This window comes from Typopeltis vanoorti, chromosome 1 (assembly GCF_054136105.1).
Source record: "Typopeltis vanoorti isolate ZY-2024b chromosome 1, IOZ_Tvanoo_1.0, whole genome shotgun sequence".
NCBI classification, from domain to species: domain Eukaryota; kingdom Metazoa; phylum Arthropoda; class Arachnida; order Uropygi; family Thelyphonidae; genus Typopeltis; species Typopeltis vanoorti.
This window is the reverse complement of record NC_143549.1, coordinates 61,653,340-61,678,222: the sequence shown is the minus strand read 5'-3', so window position 1 is coordinate 61,678,222 and position 24,883 is coordinate 61,653,340. Positions and strand designations below refer to the sequence as shown.

The 24,883-nt window shown below is 35.5% G+C and overlaps 1 protein-coding gene across 1 annotated transcript in view; it reads left to right on the top strand.

Annotated features, from left to right (window-relative positions):
- Positions 1-24,622, top strand: part of LOC150110030 (acetoacetyl-CoA synthetase-like) — a 175,448-nt gene extending 150,826 nt beyond the window's left edge. Inside the window, exons 16-18 of the mRNA XM_090390793.1 lie at positions 7,657-7,715; positions 23,956-24,158; positions 24,258-24,622. Coding sequence (XP_090246919.1) covers positions 7,657-7,715; positions 23,956-24,158; positions 24,258-24,395 — 400 coding nt within the window. The 3' untranslated portion in view covers positions 24,396-24,622. The remainder of the gene's footprint in view (positions 1-7,656; positions 7,716-23,955; positions 24,159-24,257) is intronic.
- The last annotated feature ends 261 nt before the right edge of the window (positions 24,623-24,883 follow it).

The window sequence follows — 24,883 nt, the reverse complement described above, 5'->3', positions numbered from 1 at the left end:
CTTTTTCCGAAGATCAAAGCCGTGGCTTTGATCCAGACTTTTCATGTCTGGATCAAAGTGTATGGGCAGATTGTAGCATTCACAGAGAAGCATTGGCTGTCAAAAGAATGCCATTGCTTTTAAATGCAACTGTGCAAGCTTGTATACAATTTATAAACTTGACAAAATCTCGTCCATTGAATTCAAGAATAATTCTCTGCGTTGTGCAAAGAAATGGGGAGTGAACATGAACATCTTCTTTTACACTGTAAGGTGCGATGGCTGTCAAGAGGGAATTTATTAAGAAGACTTATAGAAATGAAGGATGAAGTTTTAATGTTCTTAGACCAACATCCCCCAATGGCTAGGGATGTAATATTTGAATTCAGACAGTTTTCATGATGTCAATTGGATAATCAAGGTTGCCTACTTTTGTGACATTTTTGATATTTTTGAATAATTTAAATCAAGGTAGCAATGTGAATGTATTTAAAGAGCAAGAGAAGGTGGAAGCTGCAACAAAAAAACTCAATTTGTGGTCCCCGTCGTGTGGAAGCAGGAAATTACAAATCTTTTATAAAGCTAACAGAATTAAAAAAGGAGTATAATATGAGTTTCATGCCAGATGAGATTTCAGCTGTTATCAAGGATCGTATGCTAGGACTGCAGGCAAGTCTGAAGGAACATTCCCCCCCCCCCCCCCCCCCCAATCAACAGCAACAAAGCATGGATAAGGAACCCTTTCACAGCGAACACATAATCTGAGACAGAATTGCCAGATTCAGATATTGAATCTATAATTGAACTGTTGTGTGATATGGCATTCAAAGACATCTTCGACAGATACCACTGATGGATTTTTGGCTGTCTTGCCATCAGGAGTACCCGGTTTTAGTAGAAAAGCAATAAAATTTCTAATGCCTTTTGTCATAACCTATAAGTGTGAAACAGGCTTTTCAACACTGGTTTTTCTAAACAATAAATATAGAAACCGATTGGAAGTCGAACTGGATTTAAGAATAAAGTTATCACCTTTTCCTCCAAACCTGAAGTTTCTAGTCAGCAAATATCAACAGCATCACACTTCTCGTTAATAAATTACTTGGCTTTAGTTTAATTTCTTTATATTTTTGTAAGAGTAAATGCTTCTTTATTATAATAATAATAAATGAAAACTCTGTGAACATTGAAATCTGTTTTATTTTACCTATTGGCCATAAAAAGTTTAGTGGGTCACGAAGATGAAGTATTAAAATTACCGGTCCACCGAAAAAATAGTTTGGGAAACCTTGCTCTAAAGCAGTGTCTCTCAAAGTGTGGTGCGCGAACCCCCCAGGGGATATGTGAAAGGTCTTCAGGGGATACATGACAATTTTTGGCTATGCATCATTGACGCATGGAATCATTACTAAGAAAAAATAATTAATTTAAATGTATATATTTCTTAATAAATTATATGTATTGAGGAAAATATATATATATTAAATTATATTACGTATGAATTCTTTTACTCAAATTGCGAGTTACTATAGAGCGATAGTAACTCGCTCCCTCCTGTAAACAACATGCCCTTTGCAACAGCTACTATAACATTATATTATAACAAGTAGTTTTATTATATCCCTGAATAAGATAAAGAGACATTTGCAAGCTGTGTAATATATTTCTCAACAAATAGAGACAACTGAGATAAAAACGGCACTAACTAATGAATCATATGTCCCGTCCCACAGAAACTGCTGTATAACTCAAGCAAAATCATATGTTGCCAGTGCAATATATGGTTTTGTTTGACACCACCCAGTCATGAACGTGTTAAAACTAAGAAATATATAATGAATGTGTTTTAGGTATTATGCAATTCGGTTGAAGAGAATTAGCATGCATTTCAACTCAATTGTTGAAATGAGAACCAACTCAATTGTCGTCTTGCTTTTGTCTTTGGGTTGCATGATCTTTTGTTAATTCTGCACCAATCAGTGGTGCACCCAGAGGGGGGGGGAGTCAAAGGGCCTCGTCCCCCAAAGAAAAAGAAAAAAATAGTAGAAAAATTTCCAAAAATCTTTTCCTAATTAAAATTGCTAATTCAGTTTTTTATTTTTGTTGTGTCTTGTATTCTACTTCTATACTACTTATGAATTAGTGATCATTGCAGATGCTCAGTCACAGGTCGTATGCAGTGCATAGTGTGTATTCTCAAATCGTTCACTCAACTGCCCCCCCCCGATTAAATCCTGAGTGCACTACCTGGCACAAATCGTATGCATGTCATCTTAGCTGTTCTGTTTCTACTGACCTACCATTGCTGTCCATTTCGCACTCTGCTTTCACTTCTCATTAGTCATTTGTGAAGGATTGTTCATTACATATCTTAAGTCTTGTAAATTACTGGTAATTTTTGGTTGAAATAATGGGAAAGAAGATGACGTTTGAGTAGATGACTTTAACGATGAACACGAGGAAACTGCTCTCGAGGCCAGAAGTAGTGATGGCGAATTGGAGCTTCTCGGTAAGTCATACCCTATTAATTTTTTTTTTCTGAAAACTTTAGTTTCCAAAAATCCCTGCATTTATCTTGCACCACGATTTTTTTACTTTAAATTTGGGAAAAAATTCAAGTAATATTTGAGTAAATACGGTAATTTTTTTAGCTTTCAAATTCTTTAGTATGGATCATTGGTTAAAGACTGGATTTATAAAATGCACAAAATAGAGCAATATAGCAGATACAAGTAGCTGTAAGTAACAAGAAAACGTTGGTATTGTATCTCCCTTTCATTGATGATAAATTATTTAAATTAAGTAAAAATTTATAGTATCTTTATAAATTTTGTTTTAAAAAAATAAATCATATTTTTTTGTTTACATGTACATCTAAATTCAAATAAAATAGACATTTACAATGAAATATACCTTTTTATATATTTATTTATTTATTATTATTATTATTTTGATAAGGGGATACTTGGAAATAATGAAAATTTAAGAAGGGGGTACATGAATATCTGAAATTTGAGAAACACTGCTCTTGAGGAACTTATCAGAATTTTCATTATGTCAATAACCATATAAGTCATATGTTATATGACTTGCTTGGCTAAATCATATTATTAATATTGAAATAAACAACTACCATCAGGTGTTCTCAGATTTTTTTTGTATGTTGTCTGATATTTTAATCTTCCTGACAAAGCAGTCATTCAGTAAAATATGCATAGTAGTTTATTTTATGAGTAAATCATAATACTATATGGTTGTGTTAATGATTAATAACACAAATTTCCTTAATAGTTATTATTATTATTATGGACAACTCCAGGGAGTCCTTAGACTCATCGAGGGAGGCCCTAAACATCATGTCCACACAACTATACGACATTCTCACAGTATCTATCATACCTTGCCTTGAACTCACTTGTCATAGCACCCACAACAGACTCTGGCAGCTTATTCCACTCATTTCACCACCCTAAAAGTAAAGAACCCAGCTCTAACACCCTTGCTAACCACACTCTTGCCCAGCTTCCATAGGTGTCCCCTAGTTCTCCCACCACCAGTCCTGATCTCAAAAATATCCTCTGAATTAATCCTATAGAAATCCTTTAGCAATTTGAATGTCTCAATCATATCTCCCCTTTTCCGCCTATCAACTAATTTCTGCAACCCAAAAATCTTCAACCTGTTTTTAGCAGGTTCATTCCATAGACCTGCTATCATCTTGGTCACTCGCCTCTGGATCCTCTCCATATCCTTCCCCCATCAAGAAGAAACCTAGGTGACCAAATCTGGGCACAGTAGTCGAGATGAGGTCTTATCAAGGCTCGGTACAGAGGTACAATAACTTGCTTGTCTCTGCTCGTCAAAGTATTTTTCAACAACCAAGTGAGTTGATGAGCTGATTTTGCCACTTTTGCAATGTGCCCCATAAACTTCGTCTCCCTATCCACCAACATTCCCAAGTCCCTGGCCTCATCAATCCCCTGGAGTACAGTTCCTCCAATGTGGTATACTGCTGCTAATCTTTTCATCCCAAAATGCATAACCTTACATTTTGTCACATTAAATTGACATCCATTCTCCTTAGCCCAGAACTCCAATCTATCCACGACTTCCTGAAAGATTTTGACATCTTCTGCATTCACTATTGCCCTACCCAACTTTGCATCATCAGCGAATAAATGAGTTCCTCTTAGATCCTTCCCTATATTGTTAATGAACAAATTAAAAGCAGTGGTCCAAGAACAGAACCCTGCGGCACACTACTAGTCACAGGCTGTCTTTTGGACTCTACTCCTGAATAAACTACTCTCTGATATCTCTCCATCAACCACCCACCTATCCATCTCACCAACCCTATATCCATTCCCATATGTTGCAGTTTATGGATTAGAATTTCATGTGGTATCCTGTCAAATGCCTTAGCCAGGTCTAGCAGTATCACTGTAAACCCATTACCCTTATCCAGTTCAGCCGTCACTGTGTTATAAAACTTGAGCAAGTTATTGAGAATGATCTACTCTTCACAAAGTCATGCTCTCCCCCATACAGTATCTCATTTTCATCAATCCATTCCTGTATTTTTCCCTTGACTACTTTCTCCAAGACCTTGACAAAGATTCCTGATATGCTGATCGGTTGATAATTTGCAACCATAGTCTTGGATCCTCCTTTATGCAGTGGAACTATTTTCCTCTCTTTCCACACCTTCAGGACTAAACCAGACATGAGACGCAGATTAAACAACATGGTCAAGGGCACTGATAATTCTTTAGCCGCTTCACGTAAGACCCGTGCCGGTATACCATCCAATCCCACATATATTCACATTAAGGTTCTATAACAGATTATTCACCTCCACTTCATTCATCACAATTCCCGTATAAACTAATGGTTCCTTCATTTTTTCAATGTCACCACCTAGATGATATTTCTTGCAAAGTGCTCGCTCAGTAATTCCACTATATCGACTGATTCAGTGACCTCCTTACCATCGGCATTCCTTAAAATCATTCTGCTGTGTGCAGTTTTTTTTTTTTTGCTTGCAGCATATTGAAAGAACTGTTTGGGATTCTCTTTAGCTTGCATAGCTAGTTTCCTTTCATAATCTGCTTTTTGGTTTTTTTACCACACTCGTTACCCTTCTGGCCTGCGCTTTATACTGTTCGTGTGCCTGCAGGTCACCTTTCTCTTTAAATTCCCTCCACAGTTGCTTCTTTTTTTTTTTGCAGCTCAAGCTTAATAGTGTTATTCATCCATTTAACCTCTACTTGTTTTCCTAGGTCCGAATAGAAAACTATTCGGACCCTAGGTATACAATTAGCCATAACCTCCTGTAAATGCTCCTTGACCACGTCCCATGCTCTGTCGACATCAGCCCTTGCAGTTTTACATGCCATGCCACCAATCCAAGCAATCCACATATACCCTGTCTTAATCGAAAATTCCACACCTTTAGCCACTTCCAAGACCTTATGATCACTTTCACCAATAGATGGTAACACGGTCATATTCATTGCAGTCAAATTCTCAGATGCTATTACCAGGTCAAGTACTCTCGAACCCCTAGCATTTTCAATTACATGCTGTCTCCGATAGTTATCCCTTAATAATTGAATAAAATCCATTTCCTTCCTCACATGTGTGTCCTCTCCTCCTTCCAGTCAATGTTACCATAGTTGAAATCAGCCGTAATAATTACCCTCCTTCCACTCATTTCATCAATTTATTTATGCATACTATTTCCACCATCTATTCCATCACCTGTCTATAGCAGCACCCAACTGTATATTTTGTTCTGCCAGTCTCAATCTCACACCAAATAGACTCAAATGAGCTCTTTTCACTATCCTGCAATACAACTTCAATCCTCCTTGGCTGCAGTTCATCAGCTATCATCAGTAACACTCCTCCCCTCATTTTATTCTCTCTGTCCTTCCTAAACACTATAATCTACACATTCTATCCCACTAACTATATCATCTTCCGTCAGCCATGTTTCACTAATGCCAATAACCTGTGGCCAGGAAGAGCCAATCAAGGCCAGAAATTCTTCCTTCTTGTTCCTAATACTCCTGGCATTAGTATACATGAAATGCAGAGATCCCTTTGTCCCACTCCTATCTTGATGTGTTATTCTAACTATCCCATTCTGATTTCTTCTCCTTAATATTGGCTCGGGTACATTATATACATTCCTACACTCCACTGTCTCACTGATATCTGCATATGCACTCTCCCCCACCTCCTTGGTAGTTCTAGTTTCCCTGGTTCTGCACATCCATTTTCACTTCATTCAGCAACACTTATTCCAGTCTCTGCACACCAAATCCATTCAAAGGCCATCCATCTTGTATAAATCCTTTTGCCCATCAAACTCATTCCACACGTCCACGAATTCCACACCACACCTTCTGCATAACCTGTGCATAAAGTCATTTGTGATTATGGCCCTCCTTTTAAACTCCTCTCTGTCGTACCGCGGCAACAGACTCACCATCCTAACTCTGTCACTCTTTTCTTTCGCTACCTTTAACAATATTTTCAAGTCCTCTCTCATAAAAAATTTATCTTCTCTCAATTCATTCGTACCTGCCACAACTATCAATTCTTTCACCCTCTGTTTTTGCGCTCTAATACTCTCACTTACATCCTTAAATTTCGCACCTGGTAAGTACGATTTAGTTAAACTCCCATCTATCACTCCTCTTAATAACGAGTCACCATACAACACTCTTTCCTTCATTTCTGAAACTCTCCCACTCTTACGCTTATTTTTCCTTTCAAACACTTGTTTATTTCCATTAGTCAAGGCACTCTGGAAAGAGTTTTGCAGGTGCTCCAACTGCCGCTGCGCACTGTGTATCACTCCGCACAGCCTAGTGATCTCACTCCCTACAAATAATTCCTCATTTTTTTCATCATTTAAACCATTTTCTCTCTCTGTATAGTTGCTTTCACTCTCTCTTTGATCACCACTCTCATTGCCATCTTGTACAACATCACAATTCCCTATCAAGCCATATTTTCACTCACATTCTGGCTTTCTTCAACCATAACTATCTCATGACCTGACACATTCCTCACTTTGCTTACACTTTCTGCATATTCTCCCACCACTATCACTTTCCATCCAAACTCCAGCCTCCTTCAGGAAAGCATACATTCCCACACACGTCACATTGGACAAACTCCCTCACATTACAGTTTTTGAACAAAGGCATCATATTTTTGGACGCAATTATCTTACGTCGCATTGGCGCCATGTGCTATTCTATGAAACGTATCGTTAAAATACTAAGTTAAATAAAACAGAATTCACACCAAAATCACACAGACACAACAGGCTACCAAAAATAAACAATACTACGTTAAGATTTAAACCACTATTCCAATTTTCACTCAAAAGTATACTTAGCTTTTGGGAGCTCTCTGAAAACACTACACACCATGTAGCCCTCTAACGGCCATATAGTTTCAAATCCACCACAAAAGAAAATATGACATGATGGAACATCCACTTTCAGAATTGTACTAAAGAATATTTTTTTTAAGATAATTAGTTCTTTAAATATTTGAAACTTAACGTGACTAGTTTTGATATTCAGTAAATTAACAGAGTCACATTTATTTATGTAGCAAATCCTTGGTTTCTCATTCTTTTCTTTTTTTGTATTTTAGTGATGGAACTTTGAATCCTAATGGTGTAAGATTTGGTAGTGCTGAGATATATAATGTAGGTAGGAATGTTTTTATTTCATCAACTGCATTACATTAAAGTTTTTTTTTTCTTTTAAATAATGCTCTTCATTAACTTAATAACGAACTGTTCACCATGGCAGTATGACTCATGATGAAGACTACTTTTGTTCTAATTCTAACTTCCTTAAAAATAATTATTACTCCAAATATCCAGGATATCTTTCCTTCATTTCTTAGAATTTGAAATGATCTCCAGAACATTTTGCACATGTTTCACAATAATTTTCTTCTATATTTTTTTTCTAAATTTTTCTAATATTTTTATTCTTCTCTCATTTTTCCACATAGGATACAAAGAATATATGTTCTTTGTATCCTATTGTTAGTAAAAGCAGAAATACAGCAGATTTTACTATTTACTCTGTCCTTTTTTTGTCAAAATTTCCAAAGCATATACAGAAAACACCATTATAACTCACTCACTCATTACAGAAAATTACCAAACAACTCTAACAATAGATGCAGTGTTGTTCTAAAAAAATTTCATTGTCACAGACTATTCACTATATAACAAGCTATTCCAATGGTCTGGTTGTGACAAATTTGCTATAGTGAGGGTTATTGCTACTTGGTTTGATATTTCACTGTTTACATCTTCAACAAAACTATTTTCTTCTCTCTGTTTATCTCTCCCTTTCCAATAACTTAAAAACTCTGTTTTTGCTTTCTTAGCTTCTTCAATAAGACTCAGGTGCAAATAACTTGAATTGTTCACTTTTCATTTTGAAATTTGCTTAAATTTTATCAGTATCGTGTTCTGCTGTATATCTTCAAGGACATACAAGATATAGTTAGTGCTGTAACTAATTGTCTATCAGTTTTTTTCTGGTTTGGTTTGCTATCTCTCAGATCTCTGATTTGATCAGTTCTTATATTTTTATCTTCTAACCTCATCAACCTACTTGTATCTCAGGCTTCTTCTGTATCTGTTTTCTGAGAGAGAGTCTGAATAGAATAGTGGGAGAAATACTGACAAGACCACAATTTGCAGAGAACTTGGGTGAAATCCTCCATGTGTATGGCTAAGCAAAGAATCCATTACTGCATATTTGATACCACTTCCAATTTCAATTCAAACAACAACTATGAAAAGTGAAGCAAAGAGAAATAGACAGGGCTTAAAAAATATGCTTGTCTGCTCATCCTTGATAAGTGAGAGTTCTTAGTTGACAAGTTTAAAAAAAAAAAACAGAAGAGAAATTTTGGTTTAATCAGTTTTATTTATATAATGCCAATTCTGTTTCATGTTTTGTGTCGTAAACTATTTACAATGTAAAGCATGAAATGGAATGTGGTTGAATACACTCAGTCTGATAAATGAGATATTTGCCTGACTGGTGAGCCAGCAAAAAAGTTTTCAGGCCATAGAAATAGATCACATGCAGAAAAAGGCAAACTTCCCAAGTCTTTCAGATTCACTTAAGTCTTAGTTTTAACCTCATTGATGACCATTTCCTTCTGTGATCTGCAAAATATGTAAAATTACATCTACTTTTTTAACAGCAAATCAAAAATTCAGCTTCATCAAGCATTACTCATCTCATTTTCTCCAATTACTTGGATTCTTTTGTCCTGAAGGTGGCATTTGTGCATGTGTTTACTGTGATATGATATGCTATCTTAGTTTCCAACTTAGAATATTTTCTTTTTATCTTCTTTGGCTAAAAATCTCTTTCATATTCTATCAGATTCATTGTTTCTTCAGTTGCTTTCCTTATTACACCAGCCATCCTAAACTTTTTTTTATTTCTTTTTTTTTTAAATGTGGTTGATTTTCTACAGTTCAACATTCCTAATAGCAAATTAATGATGCCAAGAAATTATATTCTTGGTTTAATTCTTTATCCAAATGTAAACAAACAAAGTTTACACGTTAAGTATCTTTATGACTCGACTTTTATATAGAAGCTAATGACATCAATTGCCTTAGTATCCCATAACGCAAAGCACATGGCCTTCTGGGTGTGTGCAATGCTATGCATTATGGGAAAGGCTGCTATCTTGAACCGGCTTGCTTTATGTGTGCTTTGCAATTTGCACTACTAAGGCAAATAATGTGAAGTCGTTAGCCTCTATATAAAAGTTACCCAGTCAGTTGAGGTACTTCATACACCAACTTTGTTTGCTTACACTTGGATAAAGGATGAAACCAAGAACATAATTTGTTGGCATCTTAAATTTATAGTATAACCAAGTGAAAAAAAAAAAAAAAAAAAAAACTTAAATTCGTAATAGTGAAGTCATCGTCCTTGAAGATATTAATGTTCACAACTCCAGCTTCCTTTTCCAACTGCACTGTTCCAGCAGGTAGAAATGCTGAGATAGATGCTATCATATCTACCCTATAATGCTAACCACTGTCCCGTAGGAAATTCAGACAACCATCTAGTGTCAGTTCCTTTTTCATGGAACAATGCTCATATAGTCACTCTCATCTCTGTATAGTAGTTGAGCATTATAAGAATGCCGAATGTAACTTTGACTTTCATGCCTCATTTCCTTCATTCATGATTGCCAATGTTTATCACATTTGGTTTCTGCTACTTATATTTTCTAAGTATTTTCATGGACATTGATAACAGAATTGGCATCAATAATTCCTCTTATTTCCTCTAAATCTTTAGTAACGTTTGTTTAACATTTGTTTAACACTTAGAGTTCAAGGTTCAGACTTACAGAACAAATTTTCTTCCTTAGTTTTTAGGTTTTTCTCTCTCATTGCAGCATTAGTTCCTCCTCAACTTTACTGTCTATAGTACACTAATGTACCATATACTGATTTGAGATTAGCTCTTCTTACATATTAGCATGTTAACGGCCAGTGGCCTATTGTGTAAACTTGCTGCCATTTCCAATTGGGTGTTAGTATTTTCAAAAATATATAACTGCTGTTACAGTTTTCTCTTTTTCACTGTAATTACAAACGTTTCTTTAGTAAGAAGAAAGTTTTCAGAACCTGTGTAGTTATACTTGTTGAAAATTTTCTAGTCCAATACAGAAGAGAGTATCCAGTTCATTAGAAGTGAGTGGAACTAATGTTGCTTGAACATCATTATGCACCTGCCAGTAGCTCCATAGTCAATTTTTTCCTCTTCTATCACTGTAGCTTTAAACTTGTTTAGTAAAATAACAAGGATTGAATTTTCTTCTATTTGGCACATGTTTAAATACTTCCTTTCTGTATGCTATCTATGAGTTATCTCATATATCAATTCTTGAAGAGAAATTAGATTAGTCAGTTAGAAATTAGGTCAAGCAGATTTATAAAACAAAGGAGTCTGAAAACATGCAACTCTGATGTTGTAATTTTTGTATTTATTTTAAAAATCTCTTGTGTTATTACTTGTCTCATTTATTTGCCTGTTAAAAGTATTTAATTCAGTTTTTACTATAATTACACTGTATGCCAATTCTTTCCATTCCTTTTGAAATATCTGCATCAGCTGTGAATTATATTTTAGTCTGCGATGATCAGTATGACAAATATGTGAACTCACAGTTAGCATCCTAATATAAATGGTCGGCTAAATTTATCTCATAGTTGGCAATCAATGTGCAAATAATGTCAGGTTCTTTTCTCATATCTTTATTTTGAATATGATCCTGCCAGCAATGTAATCCATCCAATCTCAATTTTTTCTCAGAACTCATAAATATGGTCATCAGTCTTTGATCAGTTATTTTATTTCTGCCCCAAGTTTCAAATCCATAAGTTAAAATCGGGTTAAACACTGTCTTTTATGTGCCATCCTTACCAGCATGTGAAGGCAAAATCAAATTATGAGAAGATTTAGCCAAGCAGGCCAAAGAAAATCCAAAAGAGTTCTTTTGCTATGTAGCAAGTAAAAGTAAGAATGACTGGAAGGATAACTTTAATGACAGAAGCAGACAAAATAGTAGAGTTACTGAGTGACCACTTTTCAGGTGTCTATTATTCAAGTGAAGATATTGCTGTGACAGGAACTGATGCGGGAGTAGAGGTTAATGAATTGGAAGTAGTTAGGATTTTGTAGAATCTTAGTGCAAATATGGCTGTGGGATAAGGTGGGATATCAGCTCACATGTTATGAGAATGTGGAAAGGAATTCATATTGCCTCTAACTAGGCTGTTTAAGTCTCTGCTTTGGTAAAATCCCAGAGATGTAGAAAGAGGGCAAAATAATTCCGTTACACAATGGAAGCTCCAAGATGAGTAGCAATTATAGACCAGTCAGTATCTTGGAATTAGTGGTAATGGGACTGGAGAAGTTAGGCAAAGACAGAATTCAGGAATGGGTGGATAAAAATATGATTCTGTATGAGAACCAACATGGTTTTGAGAAGGGGTTGGTTATGCTTTAGTAATTTGTTCACTTTTTATAACAATGCAACGGTTGAGTTGGATAAAGGATATGGCTACATGATGATGATACATCTGGACTTTGCAAACTTTGACAGGATAATACACAGAAAGCTTTACACAAATTAGAACAAATGGGGCTGGTTATTAAGCTAGTGATATAGATATGAGAGTGGTGATAGACAGATACCAAAGCATTCATCATAAATGATTATTACCAGAATCGTTTACCCTTAATTTTAATGTCTTTATTTGTAAAATTTTTGGTCTGAGTTTCAAAGGCATTGTCAATACAGTTATAGGAAAACACTAAAAAGAAAATCCAATTTAATTGAAAGCATGTGATGTCATGTGCACTATTGGCTGTAGAAGAATAGCTCCATCTGCATTAATTCAAAATAAATTACAATAAATTAATTTAGTTAATTAACTATTTTTAAATATAAACAAAATTTAATTTAGTGTTGAATACTATGGCTACGCCTTCTTTTCCTTGATTGTCATTGCCTGAATATAACATTTTGTATTTATTGCTCAGAAAGATCTCGCCAATTTTTACCTTTTTTGTTTCAGTCACCCCTGTTATATTGATCTGGTACTTATCCAATTCCTCAGCTAGCTCCATTTCTTTGCCATTCAGGCTTCTTATGTTGATAGTACCGATCTTGAACTCTGGTGATGTTGAGTTGGGGTGTGTTTTAGGGTTTGTTCTAGTAGCTGACTTTTCACTGTTTGCCCTGGTGAAAACAACAGGGGGCCTTGTTTAACCAGGTGACACCCCAGCCAGCATGAAATTTTGTCGTGCTGTGCCATCATTTAATATTGTGGTTTAACCAATAAGGATACAATTTGGTTGGCTAAATCCCAAATTGCCAGCCCATCCTCGTTCGTTCAGTATCCAGGTAGATACCTAACAGAATGCACCACGAGAAGGTGAGGATTGGACATTGAACTAGTGTTCTCTGCCAGGTTGGCAGGAAAAGACCAAGATATAGATGTATATCTATATCTTGGTCTTAGTGCCTTAAAGGTGCCTTAGAAGATAGAAATATAAGATCTGATAATGTTGAAGCCTTGACAGGTAAGAGATTGATATGGAGGAAAATTGTAGATAGGAAGTTAGTAATGATGTAAATTTTTCATGTAGTACTATCATATCCTGTACACCCCTTGAGGGTAATGTCAGAAATTTGATGATGATGACGAAATTTAATTACAATTAAGGAACACCTGAATGGTGAGTATATAAATTTAGATCCCAGAACAAACTGTATAAACAGATAGAGGGAACAGCTATGGGATCTCTTCTTTCCCTCCATCTCTAGCCAGTTACTTTATGGAACATTTCAGACAACATATTCTGGATGTTTTTTTTTGCCTAAACCACCAGTTTGATACAGATTCTTTGATGATATGTTTGCTGTATGGAACTCTTCCTTGTCTGATCTTCATGAATTTCTTGGAAAAATTAATTCAATAAACCCAGGAACCTGGAAGTTGAAGACAACAATTGTCTTTTTTTTCTGGATATTCTCATTCTATATCAACCAAATGGTAGTCTGCAGTTCTCAGTATATAGTAAACTAACTCATTCTTACTCTCATCATCACCCTTGTCAGAATTATGGTGTAATCAAATCCTTAGTTGACAGAGCTCATAAAATTTGTTCTACATATTCTCTCCTAAACAAAGAACTGTTTATTATCAGAACTACTGTTGTTGCTAATGGTTATAATGCAAAAAAAAAAAAAAAAGTATTTAACTTCCACTGATGAGACCTCAGTAAAAGGCAAGCCTGTGAAATTATGCTATTGTTTAATTTTTGATGGTATATATCAGAACACAGAATTATAAGTAAATAATTATTTATTGACTTGTTCTGATATATACTGTCAAAATTAAACAACATGTACGATGAACACATAAGCCTTTCTACAGTTTGTGAAATTATGCTTCCAGAGAAGAAAGTGTGCTGTGCATCATGGTATATAGAGAGCAATTCAATGTGAAATCATCTGCGTCTTTCTACAAGTGACCTAGTTATGAAAATATTTCTGGTACTGACTTTTGTTTCTCTATGCTTTGATAAAATAAGGATGAAAATAAAAATATAATTTCTTCCTTTCAACCCAGCAAAAAAAAAAAAAAAAAAAAAAAAAGTTACATTATCCTTCATTTCTAACTGCTGATTTGAAATTTAGATATATGCTAAATGTTCCATTTCAGTATAATATTTATTTTTTTAAATAGTTTCACCTTGATTGCTTGTCATATGCCATTTCAAGATATTAGAGATCTCAAGATTTCTATAACTTAGAGATCCAAGTTATATTTTTATGATTTCTCAGCTGTTTATCTTAAAGTAAAAAATCTTATTTTTTTTTGGTGCAAACCTTGCTTGTTTTTCACCAGTTGTTCCTTCAATGAAATTTATTAGTTTTTTTTCAAACACAATACACGAACAGTATATCATATGCCACTATAATGAAATGATGGTCTATAACAAATACTTCCAACTTTGCTAACAGTGAAAACTCAAAAATTCACAATAACAAACTGAATTTCCTAATAAATGTCATTAGGATTCACTTTCAGAAATTTTCATATGCTGAACATAGATGCATTTTTTTTTAAAACTTTATCTACACTGAACACCAGCAACATATTGCATGTTCATGATAATGGATGTGAAAGGAGGTCAGTAGTTCTGCATAATGTTTATGCTCATTGGCTGCTATAAACCATTAGATCAAAATGTATCTGTTAGAAGTAATGCTGAGGGAAGTACTGTATAAAATGTATTAGCATTTTGTATTAAAACTAGAAAATGTATTGATAAGCTGTTGTGAATGAACTGTAAAGATGGATCAAAGCAACAAAATTTTGTTAGCTATAGTAAAATGAGGGAGAAAAAAATTACAAGATCAGGCAGATAAATCAGCGTTATGACTACCACAGTTTTCCAATACACAGTGCTATGTGGGGAAAGAAAACTAAAGAAGAAAGTTAATAAATGCTCAATATTTTATAGTCAAGACATGATCTTCTAATGAAGAGTAATAAATTTGGAGTAAAATTGTAGCTGAAGTCAAAACACAAAGGAAATGGCAGGAAACAGAACAGAGGATTGGCAGAAATCATACATAAAGCACACAGAATAAGAGTATGTAAAGAACAAATTCAAGCGTAGATGGGAGACATAAGAAAGAAAAAAATCTAGCAATATATGAACTTAAAAATGAAATTATATATAAAGAATTAATATTTAAATGTCAAAATGTTGCAACAGCTTAAATTAATATCCATTATCTAAAATCTTTAGTATGAACTAAATGTGTGGTCTGTACATGAAAAGCAAAATTGACCTGAAAACTTCAGCAGTCAATCAACTTTATAATTGTAACAGCTGGTGCAAAAATGTTGATTGACTGCTGAAGTTTTTAGGTTATTTTTACTTTTAATGGTACAGACCACATATTTAGCTAGAGATCTAGTGGCGGACATAAATTAAAGATGCCAAGAAAATATATTCTGGTTTCATCCTTTATCCAAGTGTAAATTGCATGTGAAGTAACTTCATGATTGGGCTACTTGTATATGTAGAGGCTGATGACCTATAGAAATGTGGCATAATAATGCAATATTACTTTAAGTAAAAGTTTAATAAAAGTACAATTCATTTAAACAAATTTTAATTAACAATGTAAACAATGTAAACTTTTAATTATTTTTTTTAAACAATTACTTTTTGCTATTCTTAAAATATTATCATCATCATCATCATCATCATCAAATTCCTGCCAAGTACCCTCAAGGGGTGTACAGGATATGATAGTACTACATGAAAAAAATTACATCATTACTAACTTCCTATCTACAATTTTCCTCCAAATCAGTCTGTTACTTGTCAAGACTCCAACATTATCAGATCTTATATTTCTATCGTCTAAGGCACTTTGTACCATATCAATCCACCTATATCTTGGTCTTCCTCTGGGTCGTTTTGCTGCCAACCTGGCAGAGAACACTTGTTTTGCTAATCTTTCTTCACCCATTCTGTTTAAGTGACCATACCACCTGAGATTAGCTCTGCTAACGCATTCCTGGATGTTGACAATGTCAAATTCTTTCCTAATATCCTCGTTTTTAATATGATGTTGCCATTGATGCCATCTGTTCACGCCTATAATCTTTCTCAGGACTCTCATATCTACGGTCTCTAGTCTTTGGTCAAGTGTTTTACTTCTGACCCAGCTCTCAGATCCATAAATTAAAACTGGTTTGAACACTGTCTTGTATACAGCTAATTTAGTGTTTTCCGACTAATTTCTCTCTTATTCCATATGAATTTATTCAATTGACTTCCCACTGCACCAGCTTTGCTGATTCTGTTGTCTATGTCTATATTTAATTTACCATCTTCAGTAAAAATCGTGCCTAAGTAGCTGAAATGTTTCACTTGTTCAACAGGTTCTCCATTCACAACACAGTTGACATTTTCAATGATTCTGCCTATTTTCATTGTCTTTTTATTGCTGACCTTCATACCATATCTATTACAACAGCTATTCAATTTAGTCAGAGAATCTTGCAGACTTATAGCGGATTTATTTAGAAGTATAACATCATCTGCATAAAGCAAAGAGCTGACATTAACATCTCCAATTTTGATATCATGTTTAATACCACTTTCCTTCATAATGTGATCCATATAGATAATGAATAACAGAGGGGATAATGTACATCCTTGTCTCACACCAGATTTAACATTAAACCATCTTCCTGTACTTCTTTCAATTCTAACTGCTGACTTACAACTCAAATAAAGACTAAGTATTGCTTGATATAATGCCCCACTGACACCATATAACTGTAGAGTATTGAATAGCTTCTCTCTTGGCACCTTGTCATATGCCTTTTCCAAATCGACAAAACTTAAATACAGATCTCTGTTATATTCCCATGCTTTCTCGACTATTTGTTGTAAAGTGAAGATCTAATCCTGACAGCCTCTATTTGGCCTGAATCCAGCTTGTTCTTCACCAAGCTTTTCTTCCACAATTCTTCTCAACCATTTCTCAAGTATACTTGCATAAATCTTGCCAGGAACACTCAGTAGGGAAATACCTCTGTATTTTTTACATTCAGTTTTATTTCCCTTTTTATATATGGGTACTATGAGAGCTCTACTCCAATCATCAGGAATTCGTCCCTCTGTCCAGGCTTTCTGAACTATGCAGTGCAGCCACTGTAACACTCTTATACCACCATACTTCAATATTTCTGGTCGAATATCATCTACTCCTGCTGCCTTTCCACATTTCAATCCTTTAATGGCTTTTTCTACTTCAAGTATGGAAATGTATTCCTGCCTGCATGCCTGGTCAGTGTTTTTTACCACTGTGCTGTCATGACTGCTTGTTTCATTTAGCAGTTTTTCAAAGTAATTACTCTATACTTCAAGGATATCTTTTTCTCCCGTTTTTATGTCACCTTTATCATCTCTAACTCCTTTTACAGCACTCTTTCTTCCATTCCTAAGCTTCTTCAACAACCTCCAGAATATTTTGCCACCTTTTTGATATTTATTTTCTATATTCTTGCCAAAGTCTACCCATGACTTTTGTTTAGCTAGTTTTACACAGTATTTAGCATTCTTGCATTTGTCTCTGTATTCTCTAAGAGCACAAGCTGACTTATTTGACAGGAACTTTTGATTTGCTTTCTTCTTTTCCTTCACTACCTCTTTAACTTCCTGTGTCCACCATGGAGTTTTGATTTTTTTATCCTTGCAGACAGCCTCACCACATGCCTCTCTGGCAGAATCAATCAATGTTTTCTTCAGAGTTTGCCACTGAATCTCCAAGGTTTGATTCCTGCTCTCAAACTCTTTCATTTTTTATTCAATAATATTTGTGTATTTTAATCTACAGTTCACATCTGAGAGCTGCTCAACTTTTATTCGCTTTAAAACTTTCTTATGGGTTATTCTTTTCAATATGAAATTAAATTTTATTCTGCTCAAGACTAAATAGTGATCACTTCCAATTTCAAATCCTTTGTACACTCTGGTGTCCTGCACCAGGGAGAAAACATCACTATCAACAATAACATAGTCAATGAGACTTTTCTTATTACTTGCCTCTTCTCTCCATGTGAATTTGTGCACATTTTTATGTTGGAACATGGTGTTAGTAATAATCAGTCCATGTCCTGAGCAGAAATCCAACAGATATTTGCCATTATAATTAGCTTTGCTCTTTTCTCCAAATTTTCCCAAAATATTTTTGTATGTCTCACAATCATTTCCTATTCTGCTATTTAGATCCCCAACAAGGAACAACTTTTCCTTTTTCATTGTGTCAGTTGCTTTTTCTAAAGCCTCAAAACATTCCTCCACTTCTACCTTAGTAGAACCTTCTGTGGGACCATAGGCACAAATAAGTCTCATTGTCCAGTTCCCCATTCTCATATTTGCCCACATTACTCTACTTGAGACTGCTTGCCATTCAAGAAGATTAGCCTCGTATTTTGTGTTGAATACTATGGCTACTCCTTCTTTTCCTTGATTGTCATTGTCAGAACACTAGAACAAATTGTCAGAAAACACTAGAACAAATTGTCAGCTACTAGAACAAATTGGAAAACAAATTGGATTTGTTTTCCAATTTGTTCTAGTAGCTGACTTTTCGATGTTTGCCCTGGTTCCCTGTCGAAAACAACGGGGACCTTGTTTAACCGGCATGCCCCAGCCAGCATGAAATTTTGTCATGTTGTACCATCATTTTTTATTTTGGTTTAACCAATAAGAATACAATTTGGTCGGCTAAATCCCAAATTGCCAGCCAATCCTCATTCGTTCAGTATCCAAGTAGATACCCAACAGACAGGGTGCACCACGAGCAGGTGAGGATTGGACATAAAGTCAGAAGCCCTGGTCGGTTCTCCGCATTCCTTTAAAGGCTATGTGGAGGTCTCCTCTCAGTTATATAGCTTTGACCCTTAAGCACCCCTATTATTATTATTATGATGATTATTATTATGTCTATCTCCATGAAGTCAGTAGACTCATCGTGGGAGTCCCAAACTATCAAAACAGTATCTATCATACCTCTTCTTGAATTCATTTAGAGACGAAGAACTCACAACTGAGTCAGGCGATGCATTCCACTCATTCTCACCCTCCAAGCAAAAAATCTAGTTCTCACACCCCTGTTAACCACACTTTTCCTTAATTTCCAGGGATGACCTCTTGTTCTTCCATCACTATCACACAGCTGAAATATTTCCCTTGCATCAATCTTATAAAAACCTTTTAATAATTTAAATGTTTCTATCATATCCCCTCTTCTCCACCTATCAACCAACCTCTGCAATCCACAAGCTCTCAATCTATCAATATAGGGAGCATTTCTTACATCACTCACCAACTTAGTCACTCTCCTCTGAACCCCTCTCCACAACCTCCTCATCTCCAAGGAATCCAAGTAACCAGACTTGAGGACAGTAATCCAAATGTGAAAGCCAACGCCTTATAAAGGGGAATAATAGCCTCTTTATCTCTGAATGTTAGTGTGTTCTTCAACAACCAAGTGATCCTATGTGAAATCCTGGACATCTTAGCAGTGTGCCCTCTGAACCTCATCTCCCTATCCATCAACACCCCACCCCAAGTCCCTAGCCTCATCAATCTCTTGGAGTACTGTTTCATCAATGTGGTACACAGCTGGTAATCTTTTAATCCCAAAATGCATAACTTTACACTTTTCCACATTGAACTGACATCCATTACCTTTTGCTGATTTTGCCAGCTTATTTAAATCATCCTTCAAACTCTCAGAATCGGCTTGATTTTTCATTGTGCTACCCAACTTTGCATCATCAGCAAACAACTGAATATCTCCCTTCAAGCCATTTCCTATATCATTTATGTATGAATTAAACAATAACGGTCTAAGCACAGAGCCATGAGGCACACCACTGGTCACTCCTCATCCTGGACTCTGTTCCTCCATACACTACTTTCTGGTATCTCTCCATGAGCCATTTTCTTATCCATATCATCAGTTTAGTATCCATCCCCATCTGCTCTAATTTGCGCAATGTATTCCATGGGGTCGTCTGGTCCCAATGGCATCTCCTGTTAGTACTGAAAATTTATGTTCCACAGTTGACATATTTTATATGATCTCTACCATCTTCTGTACTTCACTTATCCCAATACATGAAAAAAAGCATACACAGTATGCCTGTTAAGTAATGAGACAACAATTACTGTATCAAAACAAAGAACTATATTTGGAATTGTCAGTCACACAGATTCCAAATAATCTCCCTCCAACTTCATACAACATTTACATCTGTCATACAGGTCTTTAAAGGAATGGTGGAAGTCCTGAACAGGAACCTCCTTCAGTCTCTGGCTCACACCACATTGGATATCTTCAGTGTCACTGAAGTGCTCCCCTTTCAAAGCACACTTCATCTTTGGGAAGAGGAAGAAGTCTGCAGGAGCCAAACTTGGCAAACAGGGAGGGATGTTCAATCACACAGATCGACGTTGAAGCCAGAAGCTGCTTTACAGGTAGTGCACAGTTCATAGGCTGTTGGCATGCAACAGAAACCAATTGTGGAACAGTTCTTTCCTGACATGTCACTTGCAGGCATAAAGACGTGGCACTACTACTAAACAATACTGACTGTTCACTGTGGTGCCCTCAGGAACAAATTCACAGTGGATAATTCCAGCAGGTTTGAAAAAAAAATGACCATTCTTGACTCATTATTTTTGCAACCTGACTTTCTTCTGCTGGAGAGAGGACATTCCACATCATTCCATGCTCTGATGTTTCAGTTTCTGGATAACTGAAAACATAAACTTTCACCACTGGTGACAGTTCTTTGCAACACATCACGATCTTGATCAATTGCATAGATGAAATTTTGACAACATGCAACCCAGTGGTCTCTCTCTCTCTCTCTGTTCATGTGTCAATGTGTCAAGCTACTGATCAGTCACCATCTTCATTCCTCTCCAAAATAATGGAGAGGGTCATCACTGGAGAAGATCCCTTCAGTGATTACCAGTATGGATTGTACCACTGTAGATCAATGGCAGATCTCTCAGTCTACATTACTTTACACTGGATATGTTCTACGGAAAGGTTTTGAAGAAACGTGCTGGTAGTCTTAATATTTCCAGAGCATAAGATCTTTTGCCTGGTATCATGGCCTGCTCAATGTCTAATGGAAAGTGATGTTGTCTGAGAGATCTTCCATGGATTCTAGAGTGGTAGAATCCATGATCACCGGAGAGATCATCTCTGCCATCATTCAGTTTGCCTTCTTTAATTGGGTAGCCAGCCTTCTCTCTAGTTGTTTTCTGCATGTCATGGTGGATACCTTTCTCTCAGAAACCAATAATCGTATCTACAGTTTTGCTGATAATAGCACACTCCATTCCTCCTACTAATTTCACAAACCATGTATTGCTTAAATATCTTTATCTTCAAGGTCTTCTACCACTGAGGCCTAAAACACTAATCTCTGTATCATTTTTATTGGGGGTAATGATAACCCGGATACTTTCAATGTTTCCAAATGCAGTCTTGCTTTCTTTTTTGCAAAACAGAGGGCCTGAATGTACTGGTCTCCTCCTTGCCTTTGGTAATACACAGATCACTAGAGTATCGGATTTCTCTCTCTCTTTTCTTGGATTGATATTTACATCTAGCCTTTCCTCACACAAATCATCATATTAATAGCTTCCTTAGCATCCAAAAAACTAGGCATTCTTTTCAACTCAAGATACTATCTTTTCATCCATCCACTCTAACTGTACAAATCCCAAATCTGTCCATTCTTCCACATGTTTGGGATGGTACACCTACCCCCCCCACACACCCAAAAAAGAAAACAAAAAAACTTGATGTTTGAGGAGAGTAATTGGGCTGACAGATGATACCTTCTTGGAAGTTTTTTCCCACTTGGTTAGACTATAATAAATTTATTATAATCTAACTCTAGAGTTTGTTGAGTGGAGAGTTATTGAGCGTTAAGCTCACCCAGGAAGGGCAGTGAGATTAGCTGTGGTCAGCTGAGCATAAAATTGACTTGGATCTTTTGTATTTGTAGAATTCTGTTTCATTTGAGTCTGAAGCTTGCTTGATCAGCAGGTTTGGATGATTGTTTGTCTTGGTGAAGAACTTTGCTGCTAGATCATGGAGTAGAGATGCGATGTAGGGAATGTTGACTTTTCTGTGAATCTGGGAGTTTCTGATAAACCATGGGGCATCCAGAATCATTCTCAGGCATTTGTTCTGTATCCTCTGCAGTTTTTGAATATTTGTATTCAAGGTGTGGCTCCATGCAAGAGATGTGTAAGTGATGACTGGACGTATTACCATCTTGTATATGAATAGTTTGTTACGGATATCCAGTTTACTTCTTCTGTTGCATGGAGTAGAGCTGGGCATCACTTACACATCCATGCAAGAGATGTGTAAGTGATGACTGGACGTATTACCATCTTGTATATGAATAGTTTGTTACGGATATCCAGTTTACTTCTCATGTTGCTCATGGAGTAGAGCTGGGCAATTGCTTTGGATGTCTTCGAACTTATATGTTTTATATGATTGATGAATTGGAATTTTTTGTCAAGCATGACACCGAGGTATTTGATTTCACTCTGCCATGGGATCTCGACACCTAGCAGGTGTATGTCTTCCTTGATCTGAAACTTCTTTTTGGTGAACAGGATGGCTGAACTCTTCAGTGTCTGAACTTGTCTTAGTCCACCTTTACCACTAGTTGCCTCAATCCTGAAGATACTTCAGGCACAAACTTTGTTTGCTTACACTTGATAAACGATTAAACTAAATTTATTATAGTCTAACCAAGTGGGAAAAAACTTCCAACATCTTTTTCTAATCCAGAGTTATTTAAGAATAAGGTGAGACACCTTTTCACAACTTGTATAGGTAAATATAACTTCTCCATTACTTCCACCTTAGTATCACCTCTGGGTCTGGCTCCCACTGATGAGACCTCAATAAAGGTCAAAACCAGTCTGGATAGTGACCCTTCCCTTAATGCATAGTATTATACATGTCCGCAAGGAGATGTGCTTTGCATTATGGGAGATACTAAGATAAGTGACGAGAGCTTAGTCCACCTAAACCCGAGTTGCCACAGTCCTGAAGATACTTCAGGCACAAACTTTGTTTGCTTACATTTGAATAAAGGATTAAACTAAATTTATTATAGATGATTCCATCACTAACTCACTTCAATCTCTAGATAGTTTTAAATGTCTTTTCTACAGGTACTACTTTTATGGATACTGCACTGACTGAATTGACATTTATCATTCTGCTTTCTTCTGGACCTGTTAAAACATGAAGAGTAACTGCATAACATCTCTTCATTTCAGCTGCAAAGACAATGAACCTGTTTCTCTTGGTCTTTCATTTCGTCTACCTCTGTTCTGGCTTTCCTCACAAAGAATTCCAAAGAACTACAATCTTCAGCTTTTCAAGAAAAATATCAACAAACTCTTTCTTTCCCAACCACATTTATACCCTATACATGACACTGATATAGTTTAGGTTCTTCTACCTCATGGAATTGTCATTAAAAAAAAAAAAAAATCAGTGATGGCTGCGATTTGATAGAAATTCAAAAGATAACTAACTTTTTTATATAGATAGTTACACAAATAATATTTATCCAGAGTCATATATGTGAACGATTTTCCATGTTAAATGATTTCACTTAGAATACCAAACTTTTATTGCTAAAGAATATATATATATATATATATATATTTATATAGACAGTGTTGATCAGCTTATTAATATAGAAATATTGCATTTTAGTGGAAACCTTTAATGAAATCCAGGATAGCTTGTGTGTATCCCAGTTTAGCAAGAATGGAGATGAAAGAGTTGTGTTGTTTTTAAAGTTAGCACAAGGACAAACTCTTTCCACAGAAATGGTTCAAAGGGTGCAATTAGCTATTCGAAAAGAATTATCTGCTCGTCACGTGCCTGCAGTTGTGTTGAAAACTGAAGATATTCCTGTAAGTAAAACTGTGCATGTAGATTACCTTTTAGTATAGGTGATTTGCTCTTCTTTCATTAATTTCTATATATAATATATATATATATTTTTATTTCAGTATACAATCAATGGTAAAAAAGTGGAAGTAGCAATTAAAAACATCCTTGCTGGAGAAACCATAGCAAACAAGGGCTCACTGGCCAATCCAGAATCACTTGATTTATATTATAACATTCCTGAATTACAAGGATTTTAATAATGACTATTTTTATTCAGAAAGTGTTCCTGTAATAGGAAAAAGAAAGTTATATTTCTGAGAACCATAATATTGTAATAAAATGAAACAGCATTGTTATGATCACATTTTGGCACACTAAATGTGATCATTGTTATGTCGTATCACCTGATATGAAGTTGAGCATTATGCATATGCTGGAGGTGCATTTAAGATGAGACCTCATCTTAAATACACCTTAGATGATTAAGGAGTGCAGTTTATTAAACGTGATGAATCCTGTTCATTCTTGTGTTTAATAATATTAATTTAGACTTCACAGTTAATTCACTTTATTTGTAAATTAAAAGTAAATAAACTGTATTTCTCATTTTCATTGCATTTTGCATTTTCTCTTTTTTTGGATACTATATTAGTATTTTTAGGATGGATAATCTCAAATACTATTTTTATAATAAATTGCTGGTGTTGGAACAGCAGTAGTGTTCAATCTATAAAGTGTTATTGAC